Source organism: Nicotiana tabacum, chromosome 22 (genome assembly GCF_000715075.1).
Source record: "Nicotiana tabacum cultivar K326 chromosome 22, ASM71507v2, whole genome shotgun sequence".
NCBI classification, from domain to species: domain Eukaryota; kingdom Viridiplantae; phylum Streptophyta; class Magnoliopsida; order Solanales; family Solanaceae; genus Nicotiana; species Nicotiana tabacum.
Window position 1 is genome coordinate 152,144,056 of NC_134101.1, and position 12,314 is coordinate 152,156,369.

A 12,314-nucleotide genomic window follows, 5' to 3' on the forward strand; every position below is an offset into this window, starting at 1 on the left:
AAGAATAATATTTCTGATTTGAGACTTAGAACAAAGCAGACTGAAAAAGCTTTCAATTTCAAAACACAGAATCAGCTTCAATACTAGTTTCCGATGTAGAATTCTATTTTACTGTTTCTGTTTTCCTTTCTTAACTTCTATCCAGATTTCTCTCTCTATGTATATGTATTTCTGTGTGTATTCCCTAATGCCTTAAAAATCAGATCTCCTTTCTCTTCAAATCAGTCCCTGTATTTATACAGGTCTGCCCCCCTCTCTTGAGTGTTGCCTGGATCCCTTCTTTCTTTTTAAAATCAGAAAATCATATCCAAAATCTGCTTTTAAAAACTTTAAATCCCATTAAGTGACCCTTTTCCTGATTTCCAGCATTCCATTACCTTTTGTTTCCCATTATCCCATTAATTTAAAAGCCATTAACATTCCACTTTCAGCCCACTATTATTATCATATTACGCTCAATGTTTTATCCCAAAATACCCAGAAACCTTACTGTAATTACTGTTATTACTGCCTTTAAACTAAAATTCAGAATCTGATACAAAACAGAATTTAAAATCTGTCCAGGCTTAATTATCCTTCTGATTTAAACAGTTAGAACCAATCCTAATCAACTTCCTAACACAGTTGTATCTACCCAACCCCTGTAAACTTGAATTCAAACCCAACATCACAACAACATTATACAGAATTCAACATAACAAGTTAAACTGAACTTTAACATTGAACTAAGATCAAACAAACACAGGAGCATTGTCAATATACTGACAATGCCCTGAAACCAACTGGTTCAGAAATCAACATACACGCAGCATTCATTTGACGGACTCATTGAAATATAATCAAGGATGATTTAACTGACGAGTATTAATCAAACTGATTATCTATAACAATTGTCCACAAACAATAGGTAAACAGATTGTTTCAACTAGCATTATCACAAACGGGAATTCATAATGTAACTAATCGACGAACTTAATCGAGTCGATTACACACATTGTAAACAATCACAACCAACAGAAACAATTCACACTTTGATCAAGTAAGCGGGTATGAGACAGAATAACAGAATTAATCAAACAAAAATATGAAAAATTAACAGGTTATTGAAACAAATAACTATACATGTAGGAAACAAAAAGAAATAGGAAAAATACCTCTGAATCTTTAAACTTCATACGGACTCGAACTCAACTTGGATTCGGACTTTTGAAATCAAACAGACCTTAGTCGAAGTATTTTCAACTGAAAATACTTCGACTAAGGTCGATTAAACCTCAATCCCTCGTTTGAATTGAAAAAATTCCAAGATTGGAAATTTTTTTAGGGTTTCAGATTTTGGATCTTAAATCCGAACACTCCTGGGCAGATTCGAAGGGAACCAAAGATGACACAAGGGTGAGGGAAGCCTAGGGGTCATTTGGTGTCAATTTGGAAGCAATCTGAGTAGGGTTAGGTTTCACTCGAATCTTCAAATGAAGATTCGAGCAGTTCCATAAAGATTCGAACCATGCTACTAACAGATCCGTGATGAGGATGGATAGGGGATGCTATGGTGTTAATTAGGGGCTGTTTGGTTTAAATCTGAGTTTGTCTCGAATCTTCAAATGAAGATTCGAGAACCTTCAGGAGGATTCGAGCCAAGTGGCTAACATATTTTGATAGAGGATGTTCAGGGGGTTCTGGGGTATTAAGGTGGTGACCGGCGGCGTTGTTGCCGCCGGGTTTCAGGCGGTGGGGAATGAGGGCGGCTAGGGTTAGAGGTTTGGTTCGAGGAAGATGGTGAATAGTAAGGAAGGGGGGTGCTTAGTTAGGGGGCCGGGGTAGGGGTTTGGACTTATATAGGGACGGGGTGGATTGATGCTGACCGTTAGATCAGGCAGAATGAATGGCCAGGATTCGTTCATTAAACCAAACGATGTCGTTTGGTTTAATGCCAGGGTCGGGCTGAGTCGGGGAAATGGGTCGGGTAAAAGTTATGGGTAAGGGATGTGGGATCTCAGCCGTTGGTTGGGTTTGATCCAACGGCCCTTGATGAAGGACGACCAAATGTTGTCGTTTTGGTTCGTTTGAATTGGACCGGACATGGGAGTGTTGGGATTGGGCTGTGGAGGGTTAAAATTTTTGTTTGGGCTTGGATTTCAGTCCAGGCCAGATTTTTTAATGTTCAGAATACATTTCAATTTCCTAATTTAAATTTTCCAATTTAATTATTAAAATCCTAATTAAAATTATAAAAACAAGAATTAACTTTACAAGACATTTAATCAACCTTTAACAATTATTAACACATAGACAAAATATTAATCACATAGTGAAACATGCATATTTTTTGTGATTTTATTTTAATTAACTCAATTATTAAATGCATAATTAAATCCTAGATATGCATGAAACATGTATTTTTATTTTAATTTTGTTTAATTATAACAAAGCAAACATTTACGGACAAAACACAAACAATTAATAAACGCAAAACAATTTCTAAAATTGCACACTAAAAGAAATTAATTTTATTTTTGATTTATTTTGGAGTAGTTTTCGTGAGGCAAAAATCACGTGCTCACAGCTGCCCCTCTTTGTGCGGAAACTCGAAGAGTTTTCGTGCAAAGATAAAGTGAGCGGATACGAGCGATTTTTGCCCGTTCAAATACTCCGTGGGAAGCATTTTTTGAAAGATTTGACCGAACCTCTGCTTCAAAGGTTTCCTACATATCCTTGGCTATAAAGGAATCAGGTCAATGTAGTTCGGGAAGTTTTGGGTAGCTGGGACTACCGTGGGACTGTGATGTTACTGCTGCTTCGTGCTGTTTTTACTGCTTGCTGACCTCCTTATTACACCTTACTTCAAAGGTAATACAAAAAGCTAAACTAGACTATGGTACATGAATTAACTATAGCGGTTGGCTACCGTTTGGTCTGCTCCAACGTATATGTTTGCCCTTGATAAATACTTCTTCCTTCGCCCCCTATTTTCCACTGTAAAAAGAGTTCTTCTTACTTCTCTCTTGTGCTCTTTCTCTGATTACGATCTCCTCTTTCCTTTGAAACCTTTTGATAAGAATGGCGAAGTCTTCCATCTCTGTCCCTCAGGAGGATGTGCCTCCCTCTTCTCCACGCTCGTCTAAGGATAAGGCAATAGTATCCCCTATCCTTGAGGAATTCATCTCAGGATCCTGCGAAATGATCTTTGATTTCAAGGTCGAGAAGCCTTCTTCGAAACCGGGATGGTATAAACCCGTGTCCCGATATATTAATTTAATAGCAGACGCTGAGAAGGTGAAGACTGACTGCCTATGAGGGGATGCGGTGTTGGTGGAGATTCCTTCTCAGGGAGAGGACATAACGATATACAAATCCGATTTCCTTTGTGTGTATACTGATCACGCCCAACTATGCCTTCTAAAAGGCAAAGTGGTCGTTGCAAATATAATCTGATTTTAAGTTAGGAGTCGAATCCTCAGGGAACTAACCTATCTATTACAACTCTTTGGCAATGCTATTATCAACTCAACCAATTTCTAGATGCAAGATTTTTATCAATCAATCTTGGGTTTTTCTTAACTACTTCAAATAATATTGAAAATAACAATATGCTAGATTAAAGATAGTTCAATGGTAAAAAGGTCTAGCGCAGTGATTTCCCCAATTACTAGTTTAGGTCTTGCCTCTTTCGCTATAATCTCGCCGTAATACTCTATGAGGATTAAGAGCTATGGGTTATTATAATTATCTCTCGATCAACTACAATAATTTACTAGAGCATTCTCTCGAACTACTCTAGCTGACAATATGTGCAGCTCTAAATTATCCCACCAAAGTTTCGTTATCTCTAAACCTACTTTTAAGTTCAAGTAATGAATCTCTTCAATTACCCAAAGGTGGTGTTGTTCAACAGCCGTCTAACCTAATATTCTTTCTCAAGCAATATAAGGTAATTAGACACGATTAATCAAGGGCTCATTCAATTAATCACCATACAAAACGTAGTTGAACAATCATATAATAATACTGGCTCAATTATAACAAGTTGATTCAAACTTCAACCAAAAATTGGTTCCATCAACCCTAGATAATTGTTTAGCTACTTATAACAAAATAGAATAAAACTACAAAGTTGTTCAAAATGAATAATTGCAAGAATTAAAAGGAGATAGAAAAACTCTAATGTTTGGTTGATCTTCTCACACTTGTTCTTGCCTCCAAAGTAGTCTAAAAACAAGATTAATTCCGTCTTGGGCGAGCTTCTAAAGTTTATAAGGGTTTGGAACAAGTTTTCCCCGAATTACACTTTAGTCCCCAATTTTCTGGCACTTGAACAGTTCACCACGGTCGCGGCAAGACCGCGGTGAACGCTGAACATTCTGCCTCGCATAATTGATCTGTCGCGGTTCAACCACGGTTCCAGTGCGGTCGCGGTGGATTTCACTCAATCCATTTTTGCTTCTTTATGCTTGGGTACTTCTTGATTGGGTGTTTTCTTCACATTATTGACTCCAAAACACTCCGTAGTGCTTCCTCACTTAGATTATTCCCTACGAAGAAAAAGAACACCATTTAGAGCATTTTGTTATCAATTCGCCTATAAAACAACAATAAATCATGGTAATATTAAGGTGTAAATATCATCTATATAGCCTAATATCAACACCCCACAGTTAAATCATTGCTATTCCTCTTGCAATCCACCACACTCTATCAAAGTTCCTTCCCTAATCTTTTCCCTTAACGACTCACACCTTGAACAATTTACCAAAGTTGCACCTAGTAGTGAACAACCTTTGCCTCAAAAGTCGAATCTCTCGTACCATGCAACATTCGCACTTACTCAAACTACTCTATACAGAAGTCAAGACTTACCTTTCCTTTGTAAATCACATGCCCTCACATCACACAAGAGAGTAGTTCCACAACTAATATGATTAAAAACAATTAGGAACTCAGATGGACAAAATTCGCTCATTCTTCAAAAGAACATTCATATGCCACAAAGATGCACCATAGGCTTGCCCATAGTGTAATACTCTACTAATCGAGCCTATCCAGTCTAAGATCAATTAGGACTTCATTTGGTTGTAATGTAGTCGAAGGGATGGGTAGGATATATTTGGATATAGTGACTAGCCTCCCTAAGCACTTTTAATACAAAACACATTAACATTCCATATCATTCTTTTGTCAACGAGACATTCCCCACAATTTATTTATAACATCCCATTCCTTTAGGTGCATTTGCATCAAGCTACCACTTATCAACTACTATATTTATTTATTCATTTTTTTCGTGGCGCTTCTTCTTTTATTCTTCAAAACTGCACCTTTCCTCTATTTCATTGGCTCCACTCAAAACCAAACCACCACCCCACACTTTACTTTTGCATATGTCAAGGCTATTCAAGTGCTCATGGGAGGTAAAAAGGTTCAAATAGAAGGCTATTCAAACAATTGGGTAAGGTTCGTAATGTGGTTGCCAAAGAAGCAGGCTTATAGGTTCAACGAGGTTATCTACGATGTATTACATTCAGGTGGATTTACGTTATATATCTGGCTTAACAAAGAAATGCCTATATCACTTCTAAGACTGAATGAAGCTACTATTTCGCTTTGCAAACACACAGGGCAAGCTCTAGGCTGATGTAAAACATGGAATACAGTATAGCTCACACACACATGGCATATGACTCACACCGGATTGATTTATCAAGACATTCTCTTTTGAGTGTTCAAGTCAGCTACAAACATACAACTTTAAGGCACTTTAGTAAGAGTCAACCATTGAGACTAAGCGTTACACTCTAGTGCCGATTGTATTCAGGTGTATTAATGCCAAGGGATTCTCTATCTATTTCAGCTCGTAGCACATCAATGCTAAATGAAACTAAAAACAAAATAAACAAAAACTACCTACACCCAGTTCAAGCTAAACCCTTGGAAAAGAACCGTGGCCCGAAGAAAAACCAAGGGGGAGTTACTACACTACCTAAAAATAAAATAAAAAAATCTTTTTGATATTTTCTCTAGACTAACTTCTCTCAAGAAACTGTCTCAAATATCCGTCATCAGGAAGAGTCCTTATATTCTCTTCTTTTTTTTCTTTTTTTTTGTTCGATTCATATCCCTCAAGAGACCTGTCGAAAGGTGTCCGTCGTTGAGCCAAGTCAAATTTAATTACATGATCCTACCATACCAATCAATCAAAAATAAAGCAACATCATACAAAGTTACACAATCTATTTACAACAACATCATACAACAACCGCCATCCCCCACCCCATGCTTAAAAATATGGCATGTCCCCATGTCAACAAATAAAGAGCAGAGTAAGGAATGTGACTTCCCTAAAGATCAATCCTGATCAGAGATGGTGTCGAGATCAAGGCGACATGCTCGTCCTAGCACTCGAAGCCATCCCATAATCTTCTTTTCTGACTTTGTCTGTTGAGTGGTTAGAGTGTCAACTCTGGTTCCCAAGTCTGTGACAGAAGTGCAGAGACCAATCATTTCCTGCTCCAGGGCTGTCATGCGGGTACTTTGGCGGGGCTGTGATGTGCCCGCCTCCTCAACTCTCGTAGGTGGTGGGACTTTAGCTGCCTCAACATCATCATCATCAGATTCATCATCTGATTCAACAACATTCACCACTGGCTCTATCCCAATTCTGATTTTTCTTGCCAGGAACGGGGCTTTCAGTGGCAATTTCCCATCAACTTTAAGGTTTTCAGGGACTCTAGCAAGACAGCACAACTTGGTGACTAGAGAAGGGAAGTAGAAGCCTTTGAGTAACTCAGGTGATCTAATGAACATCTCGTCATGGAGGAGCCGAACCACATCAAAATCCTTGTGGGCTATGAAACAGTAGATCGCTGCCGCTCGTGGTTGATTGACATCGATCGTATTGCTGGAGGGCAACAACTGACTGTTGATAATTGTGAGCCAACACTTAGCCTCCTAATTGAGAGCCTGGAAGTTAAGTGTGATCCGGGGCTTTATCCATATGTATTCTCTGTCTGGCACACACATAGTCTCAAGAAGAGTTGCCCACAAGGCACTTGTTTGGCTATAAGTACGATAAACATCAGATTCCCCCACCCCCCCCGAACACTGGCAGCCGGTACACCTTGCGGATAGCCTCGATGGATGCATTTACTCAGGTATTGCGTACAGTAACAACCTCATTCTCATGTTCCGGGCAATTAGCATAGAATTCCCTTACCATCTGAATAGTGGCCTCCTCTGGTTCCTCAAAGAAGATGTCCAGCTGACACCTCCTCAACTCATTGAAGATATTCGGGCATTCCACCTCCAAGGCTTCTCGGTCGATATGCACCTGATGTAACAATTTATTAGCCGTCTTTGCATTGTACCTATCCTCCACCGGTTTGGAGACAAACCTAGTGCTGTCAAACTGTGGCTCACTGGCTTGACTCTTAGCTCTCGAGGAACTTCCCGGTCCACTAGAGGAGGATCCGGTGTTGTGTCTCGTCCTAGATGGATGCATTTTACCTGTCAAATAAAGAAACGCCTATCAGTGAGGGTGTGAGATGCGTGAACTATGGGTGGTTACTCAGACTTCACCACATCCATGTCACATTAGCCTTTATAGCTTCATTGGGGCAATTCCACAAACACCTTGTGGGCAAAACAATTTCTTAACACATATAGCCCATATGGATATATCAAAGCTTCCCCTAAATCAAAAGTGGTACTACACCAATCCCCCCACAACAAATAGTTCAACACCCACAAACATACACCTCTCCACCACATTATACACATAATTCCTTAACAAGCACCCACCAAGACACAATTCAAAAGAAAAAGAACAAAAAAAGAAATCTACCAGAAATACTACACAATTACAACATTAAACTACATAAAAAAACTAAAATAAAATACAAAAGACGAGGTAAGGGAGAGGAGATATACCTTGATGGAAGAGAGAAGGAGATGAGTGGGGATGGGGGAAGTATGAGGAGTGAAGAAGAAGAAGAAGAGAGGAGTGATTTGGGAGTTAGGGTTAGAGAGAGAGAAATTGGGAAATAACGAAGGGGGAGGGGCAGGTTTTTTGGTGTTTGGTGTATAGGGGGGTAAGGAATATAAAATATAAGAAGAAGAAAAGAAAGAAAAAGAAAAGAAATAAAATAAAAAAAACTAACTTGGTTCCTACCGCGGCCGTGGTGGGTTACATACGTGAGGCAGTGAAGTAGCCTCTCACCGCGATCGAGCCATGGTCCCACCGCGATCGCAGTGGGTTGACGTTCCTGAGGCAGAATGCTCGCCTCTCACCGTGGTCCTACCACGGCCGCGGTGCTGCCCAGTTTTTTTATAATAAACATGTTACACACACGAATGAAACACAACAATCTTGGGTTGCCTCCCAAGCAGTGCCTGATTTAATGTTGCGGCACGACGCAGGCTCGAAGCATCACTCTTCATTCACGTACTGGGGCTCTTCCAACATTATTGTCTCTCTATCCCCTTTCTCATTTGCCATTCCAATGTAGTGTTTCAACCTCTGACCATTCAATATGAACTTATTCGTCCCATTCACTGATTCAATCTCAACAGCTCCATTTGGGAACATTTGCACCACTCTGAAGGGTCCTGACCATCGGAACTTCAACTTACCCAGAAATAATCTCAATCTGGAGTTGTATAACAATACTAGATCTCCAGATTTGAAGTTTCGGTCCACGATGTGCTTGTCATGCATCATCTTCATCTGTTCTTTGTATAATCTAGCACTCTCGAATGCCTAGAACCTGAATTCCTCTAGCTCATGTAACCCAGTGACTCTGTTAGTGCCTGATGTCTCCATGTCCAAGTTCAACTGCCGTAATGCCCAAAGTGCTTTGTGCTCAAGCTCTACCGGGAGGTGACATGCCTTTCCAAACACCAACTTGTATGGTGACATACCAATTGGAGTTTTGAAGGTTGTGCGGTACGCCCACAAGGCATCATCCAGCTTCCTTGCCCAATTAGTCCTTATTTCATTCACTGTTTTTGTAAGGACACTTATAATCTCCCTGTTGGACACTTCAACTTGCCCGTTCGACTGTGGATGATATGGGGTGGTCACCTTATGACGAACTCCATACTTTTCCAGCAGCCGTGCGAAAGCTCTATTACAGAAATGGGTACCGCCATCACTGAGTATAGCTTTTGGGGTACTAAATTGTGTGAAAATATTCTTCTTCAGAAAGCCTGTTACCCCTTTAGCATCATTGGTCGGGAGAGCCACTGCTTCGATCCACTTGGAGACGTAGTCAACTACTACCAATATGTACTTATTACCATACGAGCTGACAAATGTCCCTATGAAGTCGATCCCCCATATGTCAAAAACCTCCACCTCTTGAATTGTGGTCATTGGCATCTCATGTCTGCGAGATATGTTGCCTGTCCTTTGGCATTCATCGCAACTTTTGACCCAAGCATGGGCATCCTTGAATAGAGTTGGCCAATACAAGCCCTACTCCAACACCTTAGCTGTTGTCCGAATTCCTCCAAAGTGCCCACCATATGGTGAGGCATGGCAAGCCTGCAAAACAGAATTTTGATCTTTCTCAGGGATACACCGCCGGATCATGTTATCTACATATATTTAAACAATAGAGGTTCATCCCAATAATAAGACCGACAATTACGAAAGAACTTTTTCTTTTGAATAGAGGAGAGTTCATGAGGCACAATACCACTTGCTAAATAATTAGCAATGTCAGCATACCATGGTGCCTCCTCCATTGTCATTTCTAGTAACTGTTCATCCGGGAATATCTCTGTTATATCCTCAACCTCTACGTTCTTTTCAGCACCTTCCAACCGTGAGAGGTGGTCAGCCACTTGGTTCTCTGTCTTTTTTCTGTCACGTATCTCCATATAGAATTCTTGTAACCGAAGAACCCGGCGAATCAAACGTGGCTTTGACTCCTTCCTTTCTATCAGGTACCTAATTGTTGCATGATCAGTGTAAACAATAACTTTTGAGCCAATCAAGTATGACCTGAATTTGTCAAATGCAAAAACGATAGCCAACATCTCCTATTCTGTCACGGTGTAATTGAGTTGTGCACCGCTAAGCGTTCTGCTTGCATAGTAAATCGGGTGTATCAGTTTATCTTTTCTCTGCCCCAAGACTGCTCCTATAGTATAATAAATTGCATCGCACATGAGCATAAACAGTTTCTACCAGTTGGGTGCAACAATGATGGGTGCAGTCACCAATATCTTCTTCAATTCCTCAAATGCTAACCGACAATCATTAGAAAATACAAAGGGGTGATCCTTTTCAAGGAGTTTACATAACGGGTTAACAATTTTAGAGAAATCTTTTATGAATCGCCTGTAGAACCCGGCGTGCCCAAGGAAACTTCTCATTGCCTTGACCTAAGTGGGCAGTGGCAACTTTTCAACCATGTCAACCTTAGCATGGTCAACCTCAATTCCCTTACTAGATAGTCGATGCCCCAGGACTATCCCTTCTTGTACCATAAAATGGTACTTCTCCAGTTCAACACTAAATTTGTCTCCATACATCTTTTGATTACTCTTCTTAAGTTGTGAAGACAATCCTCAAATGAACCCCCCACCACGGAGAAATCATCCATAAAAACCTCCATAATGTCCTCCACCATGTCTATCAAAATGGCTAACATGCACCGTTGAAATGTCGTCGGTGCATTGCACAGCCCAAAAGGCATTCTCCAAAAGGCAAAGATGCCATATGGACAAATGAATGATGCTTTCTCTCTGTCTTTGAGGGCTATTGAGATATGATTGTACCCCGAATATCTATCCAAGAAACAAAAGTGTGATTGCCCGGCCAGCTTGTCCAACATCTGGTCAATGAATGGCAGGGGAAGTGGTCCTTCCGGGTGGCTATGTTCAATTTCGGATAATCCATGCAAATCCGCCATCCCGTGACTGTACGAGTCAAGATCAACTCGTTGTTCTCATTTTTCACAACCGCCATTCCCCCTTTTTTCGGTACACAGTGGACAAGGCTGACCCAATTGCTGTCAGAGATGGGGAAGATGATTCTCGCATCTAACCATTTGATCACTTCCTTCTTCACCACCTCTTTCATATTCGGGTTCAGCCTTCGTTGATGTTCTCTGGAATGTTTGTGCCCTTCTTCCAAGAGAATCTTGTGCATATAGAAGGTCGGGCGGATACCCTTTATGTCTGCCATGGTCCAACCAATGGCAGTCTTACATTCTTGTAGTACCTTTAGGAGTTGCTCTACCTGCACATCTAGCAAACCGAATGATATAATGACAGGAAAAGTAGAGTCAGGGCCTAAGAAAATGTACCTGAGGTGAGATGGGAGCAGTTTCAGCTCCAGCTTAGGTGGTTTCTCTACTAATGGCTTTGCTGGAGGTGTAGACCTTTTTTCTAACTCAAGGGACTCGAACTGAGGTTCCTTTTTCCAGAATCCTTGGCCTTCAAGTTCCATGACCAACTCAGCTAACCCTTCACCATCCATCTCCTCTAAATTTGTCAGGCAAGCCTCTAATAGATCTTTAGCCGTCAAGGTCACATCATCTTCGTGTAGGATCACATCCACTACCTCCACCAAGGAGCAATTAGCATATTCACTGGGTCTCCTCATGTATTGCTGAACATTGAATATGACTTTTTCATCGTTCAGCCTCATTTTTAATTCTATAGTCTCACAATCAATCAGTGCTCTCCCAGTGGCTAAGAATGGCCTCCCTAAAATGATAGGTATCTCCTCGTCTACTTGATAATCCAGAATAACAAAGTCTGCAGGGAACACAAACTTCCCCACTTGTACCAACACATCATCAAGAATCCCAGTTGGCCTTTTAACCATGCGATCAGCCAGTTGCAACAGTATCGAAGTCAGTCTAGCTCTGCCAATGCCCAATTTGGTGTATATAGCCAGAGGCATCAAATTTATGCTGGCTCCTAAGTCACATAATGCATTTGCAAAGGCATAAATCCCAATAGTGCATGGGATAGTAAAGCTACCTGGGTCAGACATCTTTTGAGCCATGGGTCTTGTCACTACTGCGCTGCAGGTCTGCGTCAGAGTCACTATGGATAGGTCCTAAAAATCAAACTTCCGTGACATTAGGTCCTTCATCATCTTCGCATAGCCTGGCATCTCCCTCAAGTCATCCATCAAAGGAATATTCAATTGAATTTGACGCAGCATCTCCATGAATTTCCTGTATTGATCTTCCTTCTTTTATTTTATCAGTCTATGAGGGAATGGTGCAGGTATCACCCTTTGTGCACTGCTTGCTGGATTCTCTCTGTTGGGTTTCTGTGGCACAAGAGGTGCCACCTGT

At 40.7% G+C, this 12,314-nt stretch overlaps 1 protein-coding gene across 1 annotated transcript; it reads right to left on the reverse strand.

Moving 5' to 3' along the window:
- Window positions 1-9,469: 9,469 nt before the first annotated feature.
- LOC142176112 (uncharacterized) lies at window positions 9,470-12,016 on the reverse strand. Its single transcript, XM_075243181.1, has 4 exons — window positions 11,060-12,016; window positions 10,187-10,281; window positions 9,693-10,000; window positions 9,470-9,591 (listed from the first exon to the last, which is right to left on the reverse strand). The coding sequence occupies exons 1-4, from the start codon at window positions 12,014-12,016 to the stop codon at window positions 9,470-9,472; spliced, it is 1,482 nt and encodes a 493-aa protein (XP_075099282.1).
- Between the last annotated feature and the right edge of the window lie 298 nt (window positions 12,017-12,314).

Excerpts from the sequence above, each read along its gene's own strand:
- LOC142176112 (XM_075243181.1), bottom strand. The coding sequence starts at position 12,016 with ATGGCTCAAAAGATGTCTGACCCAGGTAGCTTTACTATCCCATGCACT. Across the intron at positions 10,282-11,059 it reads AAGAGGTGGTGAAGAAGGAA|GATCACCCCTTTGTATTTTC; the intron begins GTGATCAAATGG and ends CTCCTTGAAAAG. Across the intron at positions 9,592-9,692 it reads TGCTAATTATTTAGCAAGTG|ATAACATGATCCGGCGGTGT; the intron begins GTATTGTGCCTC and ends AAATATATGTAG.